This window comes from Oncorhynchus mykiss, chromosome Y (assembly GCF_013265735.2).
Source record: "Oncorhynchus mykiss isolate Arlee chromosome Y, USDA_OmykA_1.1, whole genome shotgun sequence".
NCBI classification, from domain to species: domain Eukaryota; kingdom Metazoa; phylum Chordata; class Actinopteri; order Salmoniformes; family Salmonidae; genus Oncorhynchus; species Oncorhynchus mykiss.
The window spans coordinates 38,176,723-38,199,900 of NC_048593.1; the positions used below are offsets into that span (position 1 = coordinate 38,176,723).

At 44.1% G+C, this 23,178-nt stretch overlaps 1 protein-coding gene across 1 annotated transcript in view; it reads right to left on the bottom strand.

Annotated features, from left to right (window-relative positions):
* LOC110509458 (replication protein A 70 kDa DNA-binding subunit) overlaps window positions 1–23,178 on the bottom strand; it is a 77,621-nt gene that overhangs the window by 16,544 nt on the left and 37,899 nt on the right. The window contains exons 10-12 of the mRNA XM_036967940.1: window positions 19,328–19,464; window positions 18,386–18,534; window positions 8,020–8,149 (exon numbers count right to left, since the gene is read on the bottom strand). Coding sequence (XP_036823835.1) covers window positions 8,020–8,149; window positions 18,386–18,534; window positions 19,328–19,464 — 416 coding nt within the window. The remainder of the gene's footprint in view (window positions 1–8,019; window positions 8,150–18,385; window positions 18,535–19,327; window positions 19,465–23,178) is intronic.

Sequence of the window (23,178 nt, forward strand, 5' to 3'; positions counted from 1 at the left end):
TGCCTGGTAGAGTAACACAACATTACCATCTAGTTAAATACCAGAGACATGCCTGGTAGAGTAACACAACATTACCATCTAGTTAAATATCAGATACATGCCTGGTAGAGTAACACAACATTACCACACAGTTAAATACCAGATACATGCCTGGTAGAGTAACACAACATTACCATCTAGTTAAATACCAGAGACATGCCTGGTAGAGTAACACAACATTACCATCTAGTTAAATATCAGATACATGCCTGGTAGAGTAACACAACATTACCACACAGTTAAATACCAGATACATGCCTGGTAGAGTAACACAACATTACCACACAGTTAAATATCAGAGACATGCCTGGTAGAGTAACACAACATTACCACACAGTTAAATATCAGATACATGCCTGGTAGAGTAACACAACATTACCACACAGTTAAATACCAGATACATGCCTGGTAGAGTAACACAACATTACCACACAGTTAAATACCAGATACATGCCTGGTAGAGTAACACAACATTACCACACAGTTAAATACCAGAGACATGCCTGGTAGAGTAACTCAACATTACCATCTAGTTAAATATCAGATATATGCCTGGTAGAGTAACACAACATTACCACACAGTTAAATATCAGATACATGCCTGGTAGAGTAACACACACACACACACACACACACACACACACACACACAGAAAGACGGCATGCAACATCGATACTAAACTGAATAGGTGGGACCAGTACTTACTGTTTACAGGTGGTTGTGTGTTTTATATCTCTAAGTGTCACTATAATCATCCTGTGTGGACAAAACAAGTACTGTAGGAAGAGACAAGTACTGATGGAATAGACAAGTACTGTAGGAAGAGACAAGTACTGTAGGAAGAGACAAGTACTGATGGAATAGACAAGTACTGAAGAAAGAGACAAGTACTGATGGAGACAAGTACTGAAGAAAGAGACACGTACTGCTGGAGACAAGTACTGAAGAAAGAGACAAGTACTGATGGAATAGACAAGTACTGAAGAAAGAGACAAGTACTGCTGGAGACAAGTACTGAAGAAAGAGACAACTACTGTAGGAAGAGACAACTACTGAAGAAAGATACAACTACTGTAGGAAGAGACAACTACTGTAGGAAGAGACAAGTACTATAGGAAGAGACAACTACTGTAGGAAGAGATAAGTACTGCTGGAGACAAGTACTGTAGGAAGAGCAAGTGTGTGTATTTATGTTTGTGTGTGTGTGTGTGTGTCTGTGTCTGTGTCTGTGTGTGTGTGTGTGTGTGTGTGTGTGTGTGTGTGTGTCTGTGTGTGTGTCTGTGTGTGTGTGTGTGTGTTGATGTGTGTTTGTGACAGGTACAAATGAAAGGGTGAAGGGAAGGTGGGTGTAGCTTTTTAGGTTCACAGTCTGATAGACAGGGACTGTCGTAAGTAGACATTTACTGACACAGTGAGGACTAATTATCCCTGAACACAGAGGTAAATACAGCACATTAATAACAGTTCCTGTGTGTGTGTGTGTCTGTGTCTGTGTATGTCTGTGTCTGTGTGTGTGTGTGTCTGTCTGTCTGTCTGTCTGTCTGTGTGTGTGTGTGTGTGTGTGTGTGTGTGTGTGTGTGTGTGTGTGTGTGTGTGTGTGTGTGTGTGTGTGTGTGTGTGTACCTACTCAATCATTCGAGAGTAGGTCTGTCCCAGAGAAGTTGATGTCCATTGTCACTTTGACCTTTACAGAACACAACATGTTACCATCAGGTTCAACGACCTTTGACCTATACTTGACACACCACATTACAGTAGGGCTCAACGAGCTTTGACTTCTTGACCCCTGCAGGCTACAGTGACTCAGACCCAAATCATCTGTCCCGGGTTGTATCCAAAATGACCCCATTTATATACACCCTGTCCCAATAGGGCGTCAAATAGGGCCCTGGTCAAAGAAGAAAACTATATAGGAAATAGGATGATATTTGGGACACATCCCCAGACATCTCTGCTCTTTCCCAGAACCCTAATGAGACTAACGAGAGAGTTAACGACAAAAGTCTAATTAGTGGCATTCCCCCCCAGCTTTGCCGACCTCCCAAACCACTCTACCCTCTGTCTTCCACTCTACCCTGGAGTCATCACGCTCCCAGAACTCTGATCTCACTCCTCCCACCACCCTCTGTCTTCCTGGAGTCATCAGGCTCCCAGAACTGATCTCACTCCTCCCACCACCCTCTGTCTTCCTGGAGTCATCACGCTCCCAGAACTCTGATTCAACTCCTCCCACCACCCTCTGTCTTCCTGGAGTCATCACGCTCCCAGAACTCTGATTCAACTCCTCCCACCACCCTCTGTCTTCCTGGAGTCATCAGGCTCCCAGAACTCTGATTCAACTCCTCCCACCACCCTCTGTCTTCCTGGAGTCATCACGCTCCCAGAACTCTGATTCAACTCCTCCCACCACCCTCTGTCTTCCTGGAGTCATCACGCTCCCAGAACTCTGATTCAACTCCTCCCACCACCCTCTGTCTTCCTGGAGTCATCACGCTCCCAGAACTCTGATTCAACTCCTCCCACCACCCTCTGTCTTCCTGGAGTCATCACGCTCCCAGAACTCTGATTCAACTCCTCCCACCACCCTCTGTCTTCCTGGAGTCATCACGCTCCCAGAACTCTGATTTAGAATTACGTAATGGTAGAAATTTATGATGTTGGAATCTCAGAATTGGTAGGTTGGAATGAAAGAATGTCAGAGCAGGAAATAACAGAATAAGAGAGGTTGAGAATATGATATGGGACAGAGGGAGAGAGAAATTGAGAGTTTGAGAGATGGATAGATTTTGAAGCTGAGGTTAGATGACTATCTACCTTAATCCCCCTTTGTAGCTTTCTCCTTTTTTACCTCCCTCCCCCTTTCCCTTTCTTCCTCTCTGGCCTGCTCTCTTTCTGTAGTTCTCAGTGTACAGAGTCCCTCCCCCTTTCCCTTTCGTCCTCTCTGATCTGCTCTCTTTCTGTAGTTCTCAGTGTACAGAGTCCCTCCCTCTTTCCCTTTCTTCCTCTCTGGCCTGCTCTCTTTCTGTAGTTCTCAGTGTACATAGTCCCTCAGGGAGCCTTAACCTGGAAACCACCAAGGAAAACATACACACACACACACACACACACACACACACACACACACGCAGATAAACACTAGAGCTGGGACGATACACCCAAAATTACCGACACTGAGAACGCCTTCGTCTTACCGAGGCATTTTGATTAATTTGGTTATTTTTGTGTGTTTCTTTAGTTTTTATAGGTTTTAATTCCAACCTAACTAATCTTATTCAGTTTGTCAACCATGCTAATTATTAGCATCAGGTGTGCTAGACTTGGGTTGGAGTTAAAACCTACAGGAGGATATCTCTCCGGGAACAGGGTTGGAGTTAAAACCTACAAGAGGATATCTCTCCAGGAACAGGATTGGAGTTAAAACCTACAGGAGGATATCTCTCCAGGAACAGGGTTGGAGTTAAAACCTACAAGAGGATATCTCTCCAGGAACAGGGTTGGAGTTAAAACCTACAGGAGGATATCTCTCCAGGAACAGGGTTGGAGTTAAAACCTACAAGAGGATATCTCTCCGGGAACAGGGTTGGAGTTAAAACCTACAGGAGGATATCTCTCCAGGAACGGGGTTGGAGTTAAAACCTACAGGAGGATATCTCTCCAGGAACAGGGTTGGGGTTAAAACCTACAGGAGGATATCTCTCCAGGAACAGGGTTGGAGTTAAAACCTACAAGAGGATATCTCTCCAGGAACAGGGTTGGAGTTAAAACCTACAAGAGGATATCTCTCCAGGAACAGGGTTGGGGTTAAAACCTACAGGAGGATATCTCTCCAGGAACAGGGTTGGAGTTAAAACCTACAAGAGGATATCTCTCCAGGAACAGGGTTGGAGTTAAAACCTACAGGAGGATATCTCTCCAGGAACAGGGTTGGAGTTAAAACCTACAAGAGGATATCTCTCCAGGAACAGGGTTGGAGTTAAAACCTACAGGAGGATATCTCTCCAGGAACGGGGTTGGAGTTAAAACCTACAGGAGGATATCTCTCCAGGAACAGGGTTGGGGTTAAAACCTACAGGAGGATATCTCTCCAGGAACAGGATTGGAGTTAAAACCTACAGGAGGGCATCTCTCCAGGAACAGGATTGGAGTTAAAACCTACAGGAGGGCATCTCTCCAGGAACAGGGTTGGAGTTAAAACCTACAGGAGGGTTTCTCTCCAGGAACAGGGTTGGAGTTAAAACCTACAGGAGGGCATCTCTCCAGGAACAGTGTTGGAGTTAAAACCTACAGGAGGGTTTCTCTCCAGGAACAGGGTTGGAGTTAAAACCTACAGGGGGGCATCTCTCCAGGAACTTGGTTGGAGTTAAAACCTACAGGGGGGCATCTCTCCAGGAACAGGGTTGGAGAGCCCTGGTCAACAGTAATAGCCTATGCTTCATGTTGATTCCTGCAATGAAAGTATCTTCCTGTCCTGGTTGGCTGCTGACTCTTACTCCCTGTGCACACAGTGGAGGGAGAGATGAATTCTGAGAAGCACAAGCAAAACACCGTCTTCAAAGCAACTACTGTTGTTCCGGTTACCGAGAGCAGGATGACAGCTTTCTGTGAGTATATCATGCGTTTCGCCCCTCTTGTGTATGGACTTAATGGCACGACTTTACAACCAGAGTAGATCGTAGTTGATACGGTTTTGATGCACCTGCACAGTGGAGTCAAGCGAAGCGCGCCATTTGCAGTGAATAGGCCTACATCAAATAGCCTAGGCCTAAAAGTGGAACGTTTTTATGGGACGTTAGCCTTTATTTACTGATAAATTAATCTATTAGCCTACATGGTTACCTAGCAACAATATCATGTTTAGAGTTAGCAATCTAGCTAAGTGTTTTGAGCTCCTACATCCTCAGCTGGTGAATACTATAGCCTATTGGCCATTATGAACAAAGATGTGGGCAAATTCTCTGAAGAACCAAAAGTACGTCTCATAACAGGTTGCACATCAAAATATCAATCATGTATTTCCTGTAGATGTTAGATGAAATAGCTTCCTGTTTTAATCATAGGCTACTACCTCAGCTGTCTAACTTGTCAAGAGCTCTGCTGTAACTGTCAATAAAAAAAATACACACACACACACACACACACACACACACACACACACACAGTCAAGACACACTGTAACCTTGGGGGTAGAGTGTTTTGGATGAAAGCAGAATGCTGAATTTGATTATTTGTAAGTAAAACCCTGTAATTGGAATTCCCCTATTTTCCAGCTGCTGTGTGTGTTTGTACGTATCTGGCCGTGTGTCAATGTGGGTGTACTACTGCTGTGTGTGATGAACAACCTTCCCAACCCTATACATTCACTGAAGGGCGAGAGAGAGAGCTAGAGAAAGACAGAGATAGAAAGAGAGAGAGACAGAGAGAGAGAGAGACAGAGACACAGACAGACAGAGAGAGAGCGACAGACAGACAGAGAGAGACAAACAGAGAGAGAGAGAGAGAGACAGAGAGAGACAGAGAGACAGAGAGGGAGACAGAGAGAGACACGGAGAGAGACAGAGAGTACACAGCGGCCCTAAACAGAGAGTACACAGTGGCAGAATACCTGACCACTGTGACTGACCCAAAATTAGGGAAAGCTTTGACTATGTACAGACTCAGTGAGCATAGCCTTGCTATTGAGAAAGGCCGCCGTAGGCAGACATGGCTCTCAAGAGAAGACAGGGTGTGTGCTCACTGCCCACAAAATGAGGTGGAAACTGAGCTGCACTTCCTAACCTCCTGTCCAATGTATGATCATATTAGAGAGACATGTTTCCCTCAGATTACACAGATCCACAAAAAAATCGAAAACAAATCAAATTTTGATAAACTCCCATATCTACTGGGTGAAATTCCACAGTGTGCCATCACAGCAGCAAAACACCATTGTAAATACAACCCATATTTATGCTTATTTATTTTATCTTGTGTCCTTTAACCATTTGTACATTGTTAAAACACTGTATATATATAATATGACATTTGTAATGTCTTTATTGTTTTGAAACTTCTGTATGTGTAATGTTTACTGTTAATTTTTATTTTTTATTTCACTTTATATATTATCTACCTCACTTGCTTTGGCAATGTTAACACATGTATCCCATGCCAATAAAGCCCCTTGAATTGAATTGAGAGACAGAGAAAGAGACAGAGACAGAGAGAGAGACAGAGAGGGAGACAGAGAGGGAGACAGAGAGGGAGACAGAGAGGGAGACAGAGAGAGAGAGAGAGAGAGAGAGAGAGAGAGTGAGATAGAGAGAGAGAGAGAGATACAGAAAGGGAGAGAGAGAGAGAGAGAGAGAGAGAGACAGAGAGACAGGGAGACAGAGACAGAGAGACAGAGAGAGACAGAGACAGAGACAGAGAGGGAGACAGAGAGAGAGAGAGAGAGACAGAGAGGGAGACAGAGAGGGAGGGAGACAGAGAGACAGAGACAGAGACAGAGAGACAGAGACAGAGAGGGAGAGACAGAGAGGGAGACAGAGAGAGAGAGAGAGAGAGAGAGAGAGAGAGAGAGAGAGAGAGAGAGAGAGAGAGAGAGAGACAGAGAGAGAGAGAGAGAGAGAGAGAGAGAGACAGAGACAGAGACAGAGACAGAGACAGAGACAGACAGAGGAGAGGAAGGAAGTGTCTGGTCTTCTATTAATTACCTGTCTGCTCTCTCCCTAATCTCCATCTCTCCTTCCTTTTTCACTCACTTTCCGGTCTTTCAACAATACAATCTCTCTCTACTCCACCTCTCTTTCTCTCTCCTTCAGTTGTTCCTTCTTTCTTTACAAGTGGCCTCATTTCCTTTCTTCTTGACATAAGGTTTATTCTTTCTCTGCTTCAATTTCTCCTCTCTCGCTCTCCTTCTCCCTCCTCTCTCCATCACTATAGGAGTTAGTACAGCCCCCTAGGCTCTTCCTCTGTGTCAGCCCTGTAATTAGAACTTTTTATTAGAAACTAAAATGAATAAAAAATTGCTTACGGCTTCCCCCTCCCCCCTCCCAAAACGTTAAGCTGATTATATTCATTTAATTCAGCAGTTTGAAAGTTTGGAGTGACACACCATCATGCTATGATGATACTATTCATAGATGTTGAGGAAGGGACAGTCCTAACTTGAGATCTGCATGTGTAACTCAAATTCATGCAAAACATCCCCCACTGGCATTGATGCATTATTTAGGCTAAATTCTGAGTTCTGGGTGTATCTCAAGTTCAGGGAAAAGTTAACATGCTGATACATAGTGAAGCAACTCATTCAACATGAACTAATGTGTGTGTCTGTGTGTGCTGTTTTTGTGTGCTGTTTGTATGAGTGTGTTTGCGTGCTCTGTGTGTGTGTGTGTGTGTGTGTGTGTGTGTGTGTGTGTGTGTTGTCTGTGTGTGTTTGCATGCTCTGAGTGTGTGTGTGTGTGTGTGTGTGTCTGTGTGAGTACGAGTGTGTTTGTGTGCTCTGTGTGTGTGTCTGTGTGTGTTTGCATGCTCTGAGTGTGTGTGTGTGTGTCTGTGTGAGTACGAGTGTGTTTGTGTGCTCTGTGTGTGTCTGTGTGTGTATGAGTGTGTTTGTGTGCTCTGTGTGTGTGTGTGTGTGTGTGTGTGTGTGTGTGTGTGTGTGTGCTCTGTGTGTGTGTGTCTGTGTGTGTATGAGTGTGTTTGTGTGCTCTGTGTGGGTGTGTCTGTGTGTGTATGTGTGTGTTTGTGTGCTCTGTGTGTGTGTCTGTGTGTATGAGTGTGTTTGTGTGCTCTGTGTGTGTGTGTCTGTGTGTGTATGAGTGTGTTTGTGTGCTCTGTGTGTGTGTCTGTGTGTGTATGAGTGTGTTTGTGTGCTCTGTGTGTGTGTCTGTGTGTGTATGAGTGTGTTTGTGTGCTCTGTGTGTGTGTCTGTGTGTATGAGTGTGTTTGTGTGCTCTGTGTGTGTGTCTGTGTGTGTATGAGTGTGTTTGTGTGCACCTCGTCTCCTTGTCCCAGTTGTTCAGTCTTGACGTCGCTGAGTGTTTTCCAGCAAGTGTTGGCTCCGCCTCCTGCAGGCCTCAATTCGGTCAGTGATTGGCCGTCCAGAGCATGACCTTCCTGATCATACCTACACACACACACACAGGAAGAAAATCACAGAGACTTACGTTAGAATTTAGAGAGCGTGAAAGGGAAAGCGAGAAAACAGAGACAGAGGAAAGAAAGAGAGAGAGAAACAGAAGGAGAAAAGAGAGAGAGAGAAGCAGAGAGAAATAGAGAGAGATCTCTACTTCACATGCTTTGGTGATGTTAACATTTGTTTCCCATGCCAATAAAGCCTCTTGAATTAAAATTGAATTCAATTCAATTGAGAGAGAGAGAGAGAAGGGGACTCTCGCTATTGTCACTTTACTGCTGCTGTTGAATTATTATATTGTTGTTATATTGTTATATTTATTTTTAAAAATGTACTTAACACTTAACATTGTTAGTTAAAGGGTTGTAAGTTAGCATTTCACTGTTGAATTCGGCGCATGTGATAAATACAATTAGATTTGATTTGAGAGAGAGAGGAACAGAGAGAGATCAGAGCGAGTGGGAGGGAGAGAGAGGGAGAGAGAGAAGGAGAGAGAAACAGAGAGGAGAGAGGGATAATTGGGGTAAATGAGAAACATAAACAGAGCGTGTTGAGGACATATCTAATGATCCCTGAACAGCAAAGTAATTACAACACATCAATAACACTCCTCTCTGAGTGTGTATGTGTATGTGTGTGTGTGTAAGTGCCTGCATGTGTGTGTGTGTGTATGTGTGTATGTGTGTGTGTGTGGGTGTGTGTGTGTGTGTGTGTGCTTGGACAACGGTTCCGGAGGGGATGGGATGACACTTTACTGGCTCCTAACCAATTTTTTTTTTCTGATTGTTTGTAACTTATTTTGTAAACAATGTTTCTGCCACCGTCTCTTATGACTGAAAAGAGCTTCTGGACATCAACTTCCGGTGAAACTGGAGGGCGCGCAATTCAAATAAATAATCCTAAATATTATGGATTGTAAACATTTATGTACATGTATGTCTTATATGAGTTGAAAGCTTAAATTCTTGTTAATCTAACTGCACTATCGTATTTACAGTAGCTATTGCAGCGAAAACATGCCATGCGATTGTTTGAGGACGACTCCCCACGTCAAAATATTTTTTCCACTGGCACAGATTTCATACATTCACATATAAAGATTAAATATTCACTTACTTTTTGAAAATCTTCCTCTGATTTGTCATCCAAAGGGTCCCAGCTATCACATGTAGTGTCGTTTTGTTAGATAAAATCCTTCTTTTCAAAAAGTCAGTTTAGTTGGCGCCATCGATTTGAGTAATCCACTCGTTTAACTTCATATGGCTGCAGGGGTAGTATTGAGTAGCTTGGATGAAAAGGTGCCCATTGTAAACGGCCAGCTCCTCAGTCGCTAATATATGCATATTATTATTAGTATTGGATAGAAAACACTCTAAAGTTTCCAAAACGGTCAAAATATTGTCTGTGAGTATAACAGAACTGATATTGCAGGCGAAACCCTGAGGAAAATCAAAACAGGAATTGGCTTCTATTTTGAAAACTCCATGTTCCATAGCCTCCCTTTGCTGGATTTGAAGGAATATGAACCAGATTCCTTTTCCTATCGCTTCCTCAAGGTGTCAGTCTTCAGACATAGTTTCAGGCTTTTATTTTGAAAAATTAGCCAGAACGATAACATCGCGTCAAGTGGTCACATGAGTTTTGCTCGCGCAACAGAGTTTGGATAGGTATTGCTTTTCCCTCTCCTACTGTGAAAGACATTTGCGGTTGATATATTATCGATTACATATTTTAAAAACAACCTGAGGCTTGATTATAAAAAATGTTTGACATGTTTCTGTGGACATTATGGAAACTATTTGGAATTTTCGTCTACGTTGTCGTGACCGCTCTTTCCTGTGGATTTCTGAACATAACGCGACAAACAAACTGAGTTATTTTGGATATAAAAATAATCTTTATGGAACAAAAGGAACATTTGTTGTGTAACTGGGAGTCTCGTGAGTGAAAATATCCGAAGATCAAAGGTAAACAATTAATTTGATTGCTTTTCAGATTTTCGTGACCAAGTTACCTGATGCTAAGTGTACTTAATGTTTTGTCGAGCGATCGATAAACTCACACAAACGCTTGGATTGCTTTCGCTGTAAAGCATCATTTCAAAATCTGACACGACAGGTGGATTAACAAAAGGCTAAAATGTGTTTTCCTATATTGCACTTGTGATTTCATGAATATAAATATTTATAGTAATATTTATTGTATGTAGCGCTATGCTATTCAGCGGTTGTTGATGACACTTATCCCAATAGGGGTGTTGCAGCCATTACAAGTTAAATTTACAGAGAAAGGAATCCGAAAATCCCCTAAACTTTTTTTTCAACTAGTCAAAATATGTTTCTATTTACTCATCAGATACCCTAAAATGTAATCAAACTATAATATTTCTTTCAGAAAGATGTATGTTCAACAGGAAACCGATTTAAGCAGGTGCTTAATGTCTTCATGGCGCGAGCAAACACTAATTTCCAAGACTGTGTCCTTCTACTAAAACTGTAATTTCTTATTGGTTTTGAAGCCGGAAACCTTGAACATAGACTGCTGACACCCTGTGGAAGCCATAGGAATTGCATCCAGGGAGCTGATTTTCAATTTGACCGTTCTCTTGCATTTCTAAGAGGATGGTCTCTCAACAACAAAAAAATTCTGGTTGTTTTTTCTTTGGATTTTCTCCTACCATATCTATTGTGTTATATTCTCCTATATATTTTTTTAACATTTCTACAAACTTCAAAGTGTTTTCTTTCCAATGGTACCAATTATATGCATATCCTGGCTTCGGCCTGAGCTACAGGCAGTTTACTTTGAGCACGTCATTCAGGCAGGAATTTGAGAAAAAAGGGTTACAGTTACAAACTGTAATATCTTATGTTTCATAGAGTTGTGACTGAACGACAACACGGATAATATACAGTTAGCTGGATTTTCCATACATTGGGAGGACAGGACAGCTATGTCTGGTAAGACAAGTGGTGGTGGTGTGTGTCTATTTGTGAAAAACAGCTGGTGCACAATGTCTGATATAGGTTTTTACAATCACTAGAAATAATTTCAGAACCTTGATGTCATTTCTCAAAACTCTAGACACAAAACTCACAACCGATGATCAAAATGCACATTTTTCAAAACTCTTAACACTTTTTCCAATCGCTTGGGTACTGGCACGTTCATCGTATGAATCGGACCAAGGCTCAGTGTGGTATACGTACATTTATTATTATTATAATAACAAAACGACACGTGACGCTATACAAAATGAGTGCTGGCAGGCAACTACACATAGACAAGAACCCACAAACACCAAAGGGAAATGGCTACCTAAATATGATCCCCAATCAGAGAGAACGATAAACAGCTGCCTCTGATTGGGGACCATATCAGGCCACCATAAACATACAAATACCTAGACCTACAAAACCCCTAGACATACAAAAACCCTAGACAATACAACACCCCTAGACAATACAAAAACTAGCGTATCCACCCTAGTCACACCCTGACCTAACCAAAATATAAAGAAAACAGAGATATTTCAGGTCAGGGCGTGACAGTACCACCCCCCCAAAGGTGCGGACTCCCGGCCGCAAACATGAACCTATAGGGGAGGGTCTGGGTGGGCATCTACCCTTGGTGGCGGCTCTGGTTCTGGACGCCACCCCCCCTCTTTACACTGATCCCTCCGCCTTTGTTCTGGACTGTGGACCGTCGTTGGAGGTTCCGGACTCTGGACCGTCGTGGGAGGTTCCAGACTGTGAAACGTCACCAGAAGCTCTGGACTGGGAACTGTCGCCGGAAGATCTGGATTGTGGAGGCGCACTGGAGGCCTGATGCGTTGGACCAGTACTGGTGGGACCGGGCAGGGGACACGCACCTCAGGGAGAGTGCGAGGAGCAGGAACAGGAAGTACTGGACTGTGGAGGCGCCTTGGAGGTCTGATACGTGGGACCGGTACAGGTGGTAACGGGCTGATGACACGCACTTCAGGGCGAGTGCAGAGAGGAGGCACAGGACGTACTGGAATGTGGAGGTGCATTGGAGACCTGATGCGTGGGACCGGTACAGGTGACACCGGGCTGATGACACGCACCTCAGCAAGCCCGCTCTGTAGCCCTCTCAATGCTAGCACCTCTCTCCGGAATCTTGCGTCGAACTCCTCATCCGACTCCCTGACTGGCTCTGGTTCGCTCCTCAGCTCCGCCGACTGATCCATATGCCCCCCCCCCCCCCTCCCCCCAAAAAAGTATTGGGGTTTCTGTGGCCTATCTCGTCGGTATAACTCCTCGTAACATTGCCGTTCCGCTTTCGCTGCCTCCATTTCCTCCTTCGGAAGGTGAAACTCCTGCTCCATCCAGGATCTCCTCCCAGGTCCTCCTGAACACGATGCTTGGTCCATTTTTGGGGGGTTCTTCTGTCACGTTCGTCGTATGAATCAGAACAAGGTGCAGCGTGGTATGCGTACCTTTATTATAATAAGTATGAACACTGAACAAACTAACTAAAATAACAATACGACACGTGAAGCTGACAGGCAACTACACATAGACAAGAACCCACAAACACCAAAGGGAAATGGTTACCTAAATATGATCCCCAAGCAGAGACAACGATAAACAGCTGCCTCTGATTGGGAACCATATCAGGCCACCATAAACATACAAAAACCCTAGACAATTCAAATCCCCTAGACAATACAAAAACCCTAGACAATACAAAAACTAGCATACCCACCTTAGTCACACCCTGACCTAACCAAAATATAAAGAAAACAGAGATATCTCAGGTCAGGGCGTGACAGGTACAGTACACATGAAGCTAAGATAATTTGTTCATTTGTTTAAATCATATCTGCAAAAACTTAACATCAGGATTACCATTTCAAAATGCAATTCACACATTACATCTGAGATGACCGTCTATTCATTTCAAAGTAACTGATGCATTACTCTTAATGCATAGTTTTATGGAAACTGACAAACAATATTGCATGTTTAGATCATGAACGTTTCAGGATAACGAGATCCTTTGACACCAATTATCGTGGAACATGAACCAATTGCACTACATTATCTATGGATGTAATATTTCATTATCATTCTTTATCAGACACTGTTTCTATGGTCCCATGTACCACTTTTACAGACCATGTTTTCAGATGTGACTTTACTGTACACTAGTACTGTACACCCTTTTGCCTCCACAATAGCCTGAATTATTTACGGTGTTGTACGTTAAGAGATTTTGGTATTTGGTATTTTATTAGGATTCCCATTAGCTGTTGCAAAAGCAGCAGCTACTCTTCCTGGGGTCCACACAAAACATGAAACATAATACAGAATGACATAATACAGAACATCATTAAACAAGAACAGCTCAAGGACAGAACTACATACATTTTTAAAAAGGCACACGTGGCCTACATATCAATGCATACACACAAACTATCTAGGTCAAATAGAGGAGAGGCGTTGTGCCGAGAAGTGTTGCTTTAACTGTTTTTTGAAACCAGGTTTGCTGTTTATTTGGGCAATATGAGATGGAAGGAAGTTCCATGCAATACTGTACGTTTTCTTGAATTTGTTCTGGATTTGGGGACTATGAAAAGACCCTTGGTGGTATGTCTGGTGGGATAAGTGTGTGTGTGAGAGCTGTGTGTAAATTGAATATGCAAAAAATGTGGGATTTTCAACCCAAATTCAACCCACATCAGCCCTCTGATTACAATTAAGAACAAAACGTGCCACACTGTTCTGGGCCAGTTGCAGCTTAACTAGGTCTTTCCTTGCAGCACTGGACCACACGGCTGGACAATAATCGAGTAGAGCATCTCTTTATTAAGGCTATCTATTTATTTAGAGCACATTTACTCCACACACAGAGATTCATACAAAGCTCTCCCCTGCCCTCCATTTGGCAAATCTGACCATAATTTTATCCTCCTGATTCCTGCTCACAGCGTAAACTAACAGCGTAAGATGGTGCCGGAGAAGAAGTACGTTTCACGTACCACCAGCCGATTGGGTTTTTTGTTGTTGTTTATTTGCAATGTTTTTTTTTATAATGTTGCCGCTACCATCTCTTATGACCGAAAATAACTTCTAGACATTGGACTGTGATTACTCAAGAAGGACTAGCAGAATCCTTTTTTTCCTTTCATGACTCTGACAAGCCCGACGCAAAGGATTTACTGCTTCCTCGGGAGCAGACCCCGATCCCCGTGATCTGCGTGAAGAGAATTCATAGGCCATCGAATAAACCCCCACTTCCCTCCATCCTGCTAGCAAACGTGCTATCTTTGGAGAATAAAATCGATGAGGTATGCAGAAGATTAAACTACTAACGGGACATTAAAAACTGTAACGTCTTATGCTTCACATAGTCATGGCTGAACGATGATAATATCAACATACAGATGGCTGGTTACACAATGTACCAGCAGGATAGAACAGAGGCGTCTGGTAAGACAAGAGGCGGCTGTCTACAACAGCTGGTGCACGATATCTAAGGAAGTCTCGAGCTATTGCTCGCCTGAGGTCTAATGATAAGCTGTAGACCACACTACCTACCGAGAGAGTTTTCATCTGTATTCTTTGTAGCTGTTTACATACCACCACAGTCAGAGGCACTAAGACAGCATTGACTGAGCTGTATTCCGCCATGAGCAAACAAGAAAACGCTCTCCGAGAGGCGGGGCTCCTAGTAGCTGAGGACCTTAATACAGGGAAACTTAAATCCATTTTACAAAATTTTTATCAGCATGTTAAATGTGCAGCCAGAGGGAAAAAAACTCTGGACCACCTTTACTCCACCCATAGAGACACATACAAAGCTCTCCCTCGCCCTTCATTTGGCAAATCTGACCATAATTCTATCTTCCTGATTCCTGCTTTCCAGAAAAAAATAAAGCATGAAGCACCAGTGAGTAGATAAATAAAAAAGTGGTCAGATGAAGCAGATGCTAAGCTACAGGACTGTTTTGCTAGCACAGACTGGAATATGTTCCAGGATTCCTACGATGGCATTGAGGAGTACACCACATCAGTCATTAGCTTCATCAATAAGTGCATCAATGACGTCATCACCACACTGACCGTACGTACATACCCCAACCAGAAGCCATGGATTACAGGCAGCATCCGCACTGAGCTAAAGGCTAGAGCTGCCGCTTTCAAGGAGTGGGACTCTAACCCGGAAGCTTATACGAAATCACGATATGCCCTCTGACGAACCATCAAACAGGCGAGTGTCAATACAGGGTCGATTCGTACTACACCGGCTCTGACGCTTGTCGGATGTGGCAGGGCTTGCAAACCATCACAGAAAACACAACGGAGAGCTGCCCAGTGACACAAGCCTACCAGATGAGCTAAACTAGTTTTATGCTGGCTTCGAGGCAAAAAACCACTGAAACATGCATGAGAGCACCAGCTGTTCCGGAACACTGTGTGATTTAGCTCTTCGCAGCCGATGTGAGTAAGACCTTTAAAAAGGTCAACATTCAAAAGGACGCAGGGCCAGACGGAATACCAGGTTGTGTACTGTGAGCATGCACTGAACAACTGGCAAGTGTCTTCACTGACATTTTCAACCTCTCGCTGTCAAAGTCTGTAATACCAACATGTTTTAACCCTCCTGCTGTGTTCTGGTCAAATTGGACAGATTTACAAGTTTTCTTTTTGAAAAATGTAGTTCATTTAATCTGATTGTCATAATGTTCCATGAATTTGTCAACACAAAATACATTTTGATGATTTTCATTACATTTTGGGTGGTTTCTATAACTTTATACACCTGAGGTGTTCCCGGTCAAAAATGACCGGTCATGTGAAATGAATGGGTGAGACTAGAATGAGTGTGTTCCAGAGTTCAGGCACATGCCCATTCATCAGATGGAAACAATTCCTCTCCCAGACCCCCACATGCATGTGTGTTTGAGCACACACACAAACACACAAACCTCACTCCCCTTCTTGGCTTCTATGGCAACCTTTCCCTACTGGAATCTTTCCCCCACGGGAACCACAAGGTTGGTCACAAACAATCGCAACATTATTTCAATAATATATAGAACTTCTCACAGCTCTGGTATATAAAGATTTTTTGAGGCCTTGCTCACAATTCATTCTGTGGCAGCACTATGACCAAACAATATACTATACGTGAGGCTCTTGATCATATCTTTGTTCATGACACTACCCTTACCTACATGTACAAATTACCTCGACTAACCTGTGCCACCGCACATTGACTCGGTACCGGTACCCCTGTATATAGCCTTGTTAATGTTATTTTATTGTGTAACTTTAACCATCCCAATTTCATGGTATCCAATTGTTAGTAGTTACTGTCTTGTCTCATCGCTACAACTCCCGTACAGACTTGGGAGAGACGAAGGTCGAGAGTCACGCGTCCTCCGAAATACAACACAACCAAGCCGCACTGCTTCTTAACGCAGCGCGCATCCAACCCGGAAGCCAGCCGCACCAATGTGTCGGAGGAAACACCGTACACTTAGCGACCTGGTCAATGCGCACTGCGCCCGGCCCGCCACAGGAGTCGCTAGTGCGCGATTCCCTAACCCGGACGATGCTAGGCCAATTGTGCGTCGCCCAATGGACCTCCCGGTCGCAGCCGGCTGCGACAGAGCCTGGGCTCGAACCCAGGGTCTCTGGTGGCACAGCTATGCGACACCCGGGAGGCCCTTATTTTGTTGCTTTTTAATTGTATTTTTTACTTTAGTTTATTTTGTAAATAAGTCTATTTCTTCAACTGCATTGTCGGTAAGGGCTACACCTGTTATACTCGACGCATGTGACAAATAAAATGTTATTTGATCTGTGTGTTCATCTATGCACATTTACATTTTAGTCATTTGGCAGACACTCCTATCCACAGCGACTTTCAGTAGTGAGTGCACACATTTTTTCATAATTCCCGTGGGGATCGAACCTTGCAAACGCCACGCTCTACCAACTGAACTTACATGGGACCTGTTTGTCTGGTCACCCATTTGTCAGTTATTCTGTCTATCCATCCATCCACCCACCCATATCGTTATCCATCTACCCACTTGTCAGTGTTATTGTAGCCCAGTAACGCTGTATCTAATCAGTGACTCAAATATTCATTAAGTTTACATTCATTAAGAGTTATCTGTTACATTATGCAACAACTCAGCCTCGCCGCTAGGTCCAAACAATCCCATAATGCACTGCATCGCCACGGGAACCCCGGCTGATGTACAACACTATTTGTGAAACACAGTTAGGCCGAAATGAATTCTCTCTCTCTCTCTCGCTCCCTCTCCATGAGAGAGAATGAGCGAAGACTTGAAATAGACAAGATGATGGGTTTACATTCATGTAGAATTATTAATTTTTTTAAATCAAGGAGCATTTTCTAAATTCAAACTGACCCCCTGTAACTGGACACAGACATTTTATGAGACTCCTGTTTCCCCGAATAAAGGACAAAGACAGCATCACCAAGCTAAGGTTGGTCAAAAATTCTCTGTGCTACACAAAACAGTACCTTTCCACAACCAATATTGAGTTGCACCCTCCTTTGCCCTCAGAACAGCCTCAATTCGTCAGCGGGATGGACTCTACAAGGTGTCCAAAGAGTTTCACAGGAATGCTGGCCCATTTTGACTCCAATGCTTCCCACAGTTGTGTCAAGTTGACCTGGTTAGTCTATGTCATGGAAAGAGCAGGTGTTCTTAATGTTTTGTAAACTCAGTGTATGTTTAAATTGCTAAGTGAAATAAACAAGAGTGAAATTAAAAATCTCTCTCTTAATTCTGACTGAGTACCAGTATTATGAGGCTCCCGAGTGGCACAGCATCTCAGTGCTTGAGGCATCACTATAGACCCTAGTTCAATCATGGGCTGTATCACAACCGGCTGTGATTGGAAGTCCCATAGGGTGGTGCACAATTGGCCCAGCGTCGTCCGGGTTTGGTCAGTGTAGGCTGTCCTTGTAAATAGAAATTTGTTCATTAACTGACTTTCCAAGATCAATAAAGTTTTAAAGTTTTTTTTAAAGTCAATCTCTCTCTTCTGCACGTGACAGATGGGACTATAATACAGGAGTTTCAGTGTGTCTATTTGATGTTTTCTAAGAATATGTGTGAGTGTGCAAGCATGTATCTTCATGAATATGTGTGAGTGTGCAAGCATGTATCTTCATGAATATGTGTGCATCTCTATGAGCGTACGTATCGTCACTCACCATCTCCTCAGCCTATGGGCCTCAGGTATGTCAGGGTTGACCATGACAGCGGAGCTGAAGATCGCAGAGACAGACTGGCCTCCAAAGTCTGACAGGCGAGCTCTTTTAACAGCTACTATAGGCTGGGCTGAACCATCAAACATCTCTGCCTGGAGAGAGAGGAGAGAGAGGCTGAAGAACAACGCAATAACACACACACATGAGCAAGAGCGTACACACAGGCACATACCCACACACACCCATGTATACACACACACCCATGTATACACACACACACATGTACCTTCCAGATATTTTTACATTCTGGGTGTAATCTGAGACTCCTTTGAATTCCTGAAAGTTGAGTGGTTCAATTGATCAAATCTGATTTTACATCTCAGAAAACCGAATAAACACCCCATAACAGACAGACAGACAGACAGACAGACAGACAGACAGACAGACAGATGAATTACCTCATACTCTGCATTATTTTGTGTTTAACGGCAGATCCATCCCAGGAGACAGAGACAGTGTGACTGTAACATCTTGCCACTTGAGTGTATGTGCATATGTATACTGTGTGTGTTACCGTGTGTGTGTGTGTACTCCTTGTGTGTGTGTGTGCTAGTGTGTGTCTGTGTGTGTACTCCTTGTGTGCGTGTGTACTCCTTGTGTGTGTGTGTACTAATATGTGTCTGTGTGTGTACTCCTTGTGCGTGTGTTAGTGTTTGTGTGTCTATGTGTGTACTCCTTGGGTGTGTGTATATGTGTGTTACCGTGTGTGTGTGTGTGTGTGCCTGTGTGTGTCTGTGTGTGAACTCCTTGTGTGTGTGTGCTATTGTGTGTCTGTGTGTGTACTCCTTGTGTGTGCTTGTGTGTGTATGTGTTAGCATGTGCGTTAGTGTGTGTGTGTGTGTGTTAGGGTTTGTGTTTGTACTCCTTGTGTGTGTATGGTCTTACCTGCTCGCCCCACAGTGTGACTGCGACCGCCTTGCCACTGGTATCCACCAGGTGAATGTCTCTTTTATACTCCTGTCTACCTGTCTTAGCGGTGAAGCTACTCAGATCATCCACACTCCTACACACTCCTATCACATCTAGAGGGGGAGAGAGACAAAGGGAAAGAGGGGGAGAGAGGGGGGGAGACAGACAGAGAGACAGAGACAGACAGAGAGAGAGAAACAGAGAGAGAGAGAGAGAGAGAGAGAGAGAGAGAGAGAGAGAAACAGAGAGAGAAACAGAGAGAGGGTGGAGAGAGAGAGAGAGAGAGAGAGGCAGAGAGAGAAAGGGAAAGAGGGGGAGAGAGGGGGGGGACAGACAGAGAGACAGAGACAGACAGAGAGAGAGAAACAGAGAGAGAGAGAAACAGAGAGAGAAACAGAGAGAGAGAGGGTGGAGAGAGAGAGAGAGAGAGAGAGAGAGAGAGGCAAAGAGAGGGAGAGAGACAGACATAGACAGAGAGAGACAGAGACAGAGATATTAGTCAGACCTTTCTACTGGTCTTGGTGGTACTGTAATTTCCTAATTACAAAGATATTCTCCTTCCCCCCTATCTCTCTCTCCCCCTCGCCTTAGTATTCTTTCTCCATATCTCTCTCTCCCTTACTTCTTCCTCTCGCTCCTCCCTCCTCTCTCCCCTTTCTCGCGCTCTAATATGTGTGTGTGTATGTGTGTGTGTAATTCCATTATGGTTGATATGATGTCATCCACCTTTGAACTCCATTATCGCCACGGGAACAGGCTGACAGCTCTCATTACACACTGTTAATCCACAATTAACTACCAATGAGAGAGAGGAGAGGGGAGGAAGAGGGGAGGCAGAGAGAGAAGGGAGAGAGGATGGGAGAGAGGGAGGGAGAACAATGGGGAGAGAGAGCAGGGGAAGAGTTGGGGAGGGAGAATGAGGGGGGAAGGAGAGAGGGGAGAATGAGAGGGAGAGAGAGAGCGAGAGAGAGAGAGAGACAGGGAGAGAGAATAGCTTCAGCTTATGAAACATGGGACCAACACTTTACATGTTGCATTTATATTTTTGTTCAGTCCCTTAACCACTCCTCAACCCCATCCCAAACCAACCAAACCCAGTTGACCCAACACAACCCAACAACCTACCAACCTACCAAACCCATCCCAACACAACCTACCAAACCCATCCCATCCCATCCCAACCCAACCTACCAAACCCATCCCAACACATTCCAACCTACCAACCTACCAAACCAAACCCATCCCATCCCAACACAACCCAACCTACCAACCTACCAAACCCATCCCATCCCAACACATTCCAACCTACCAACCTACCAAACCCATCCCAACACAACCCAACCTACCAACCTACCAAACCCATCCCATCCCAACACAACCCAACCTACCAAACCCATCCCAACACAACCTACCAAACCCATCCCAACCTACCAAACCCATCCCAACACATCCCAACCTACCAACCTACCAAACCCATCCCATCCCAACACAACCCAACCTACCAAAACCATCCCATCCCACCAAACCCATCCCATCCCAACACAACACAACCCAACCTACAAAACCTATCCTATCCCAACCCAACCCAACCCAACACAACCTACCAAACCCATCCCAACCCAAGTGTTGAAGCTCCAATTAAACCTCCAGAAAAAGTAGTGACTTCATACACAAATAACACACACACAACATACACACTACACACACACACACACAGGTACAAACAAAGAAATACAAACACACATAACACACACACACATAACATACACACTACACACACACACACACAGGTACAAACAAAGAAATACAAACACACATAACACACACACACATAACATACACACTACACACACACACACAGGTACAAACAAAGAAATACAAACACACACATAACATACACACACACTATACACACAGCCTGTACACACAGCCTGTACACACAGCCTGTACACACTATAAACACATACTACAGTATACACACACACACAGGTACGAAGAAATACAAACACACATAACACACACACAACATACACACTACACACACACACACACAGCCTGTACACACTATAAACACACAATACAGTATGCACACACACAAAACACACACACTATACACACACACAGGTACAAATAAAGAAATACAAACACACATAACACACACACACATAACATACACACTATACACACAGCCTGTACACACTATAGACACACAATGCAGTATACACACACAGGTACAAAGAAATACAAACACACATAACACACACACATAACATACACATTATACACACATCTTGTACACACTATAAACACACAATACAGTATACACACTATACGCACACATTATACACAATACACACACAACATACACACTATACAGACACACACCACGTACACCTGGACTGTGAGTAGTAGTAGAGTGGTGGCCTGAGGACACACACTTAATGTGTTGTGAAATCTGTTGTAAAATGTATTTTAATGTTTAACTGTATATTACTGTCTTAATCTTTGCTGGACCCCAGGAAGAGTAGCTGCTGCTTTGGCAGGAACTAATGGGGATCCCTAATAAACCCCAGGAAGAGTAGCTGCTGCCTTGGCAGGAACTAATGGGGATCCATAATAAACCCCAGGAAGAGTAGCTGCTGCTTTGGCAGGAACTAATGGGGATCCCTAATAAACCCCAGGAAGAGTAGCTGCTGTCTTGGCAGGAACAAATGGGGATCCATAATAAACCCCAGGAAGAGTAGCTGCTGCTTTGGCAGGAACTAATGGGGATCCATAATAAACCCCAGGAAGAGTAGCCGCTGTCTTGGCAGGAACGAATGGGGATCCATAATAAACCCCAGGAAGAGTAGCTGCTGTCTTGGCAGGAACTAATGGGGATCCATAATAAACCCCAGGAAGAGTAGCTGCTGTCTTGGCAGGAACAAATGGGGATCCATAATAAACCCCAGGAAGAGTAGCTGCTGCTTTGGCAGGAACTAATGGGGATCCATAATAAACCCCAGGAAGAGTAGCCGCTGTCTTGGCAGGAACGAATGGGGATCCACAATAAATACAAATACAAACATACCCCAAACCAACCCAAACCATAACTAACTGAACCCACCCAAACCAAACCATAACTAACTGAACCCACCCAAACCAACCCATAACTAACTGAACCCACCCAAACAAACCCAACCCATAACTAACTGAACCCACCCAAACCAACCCGACCCATAACTAACTGAACCCACCCAAACCAACCCAACACATAACTAACTGAACCCACCCAAACCAACCCAACCCATAACTAACTGAACCCACCCAAACCAACCCAACCCATAACTAACTGAACCCACCCAAACCAACACAACCCAGCCAACCAACCCAAACAAACCATCCCAACACAACCAACCAAACACAACCAAACATACCAAACCCATCCCAACACAACCTACCAAACCAAACCCATCCCATCCCAACCTACCAAACCCATCCCGACCCAACCTACCAAACCAAACCCATCACACCAAACTCATCCCATCCCAACCCAACCTACCAAACCCATCCCAACCCAACCAACCAAACCCATCCCAACCCAACCTACCAAACCCATCCCAACCTACCAAACCTAACCCAACCCACCAAACCCATCCCAACCTACCAAACCCATCCCAACCCAACCAACCAAACCCATCCCAACCCAACCTACCAAACCCATCCCAACCTACCAAACCAAACCAAACCCAACCCACCAAACCCATCCCATCCCAACCCAACCTACAGAAACCATCCCAACCAACCAACCAAACCCATCCCAACCCAACCTACCAAACCCATCCCAT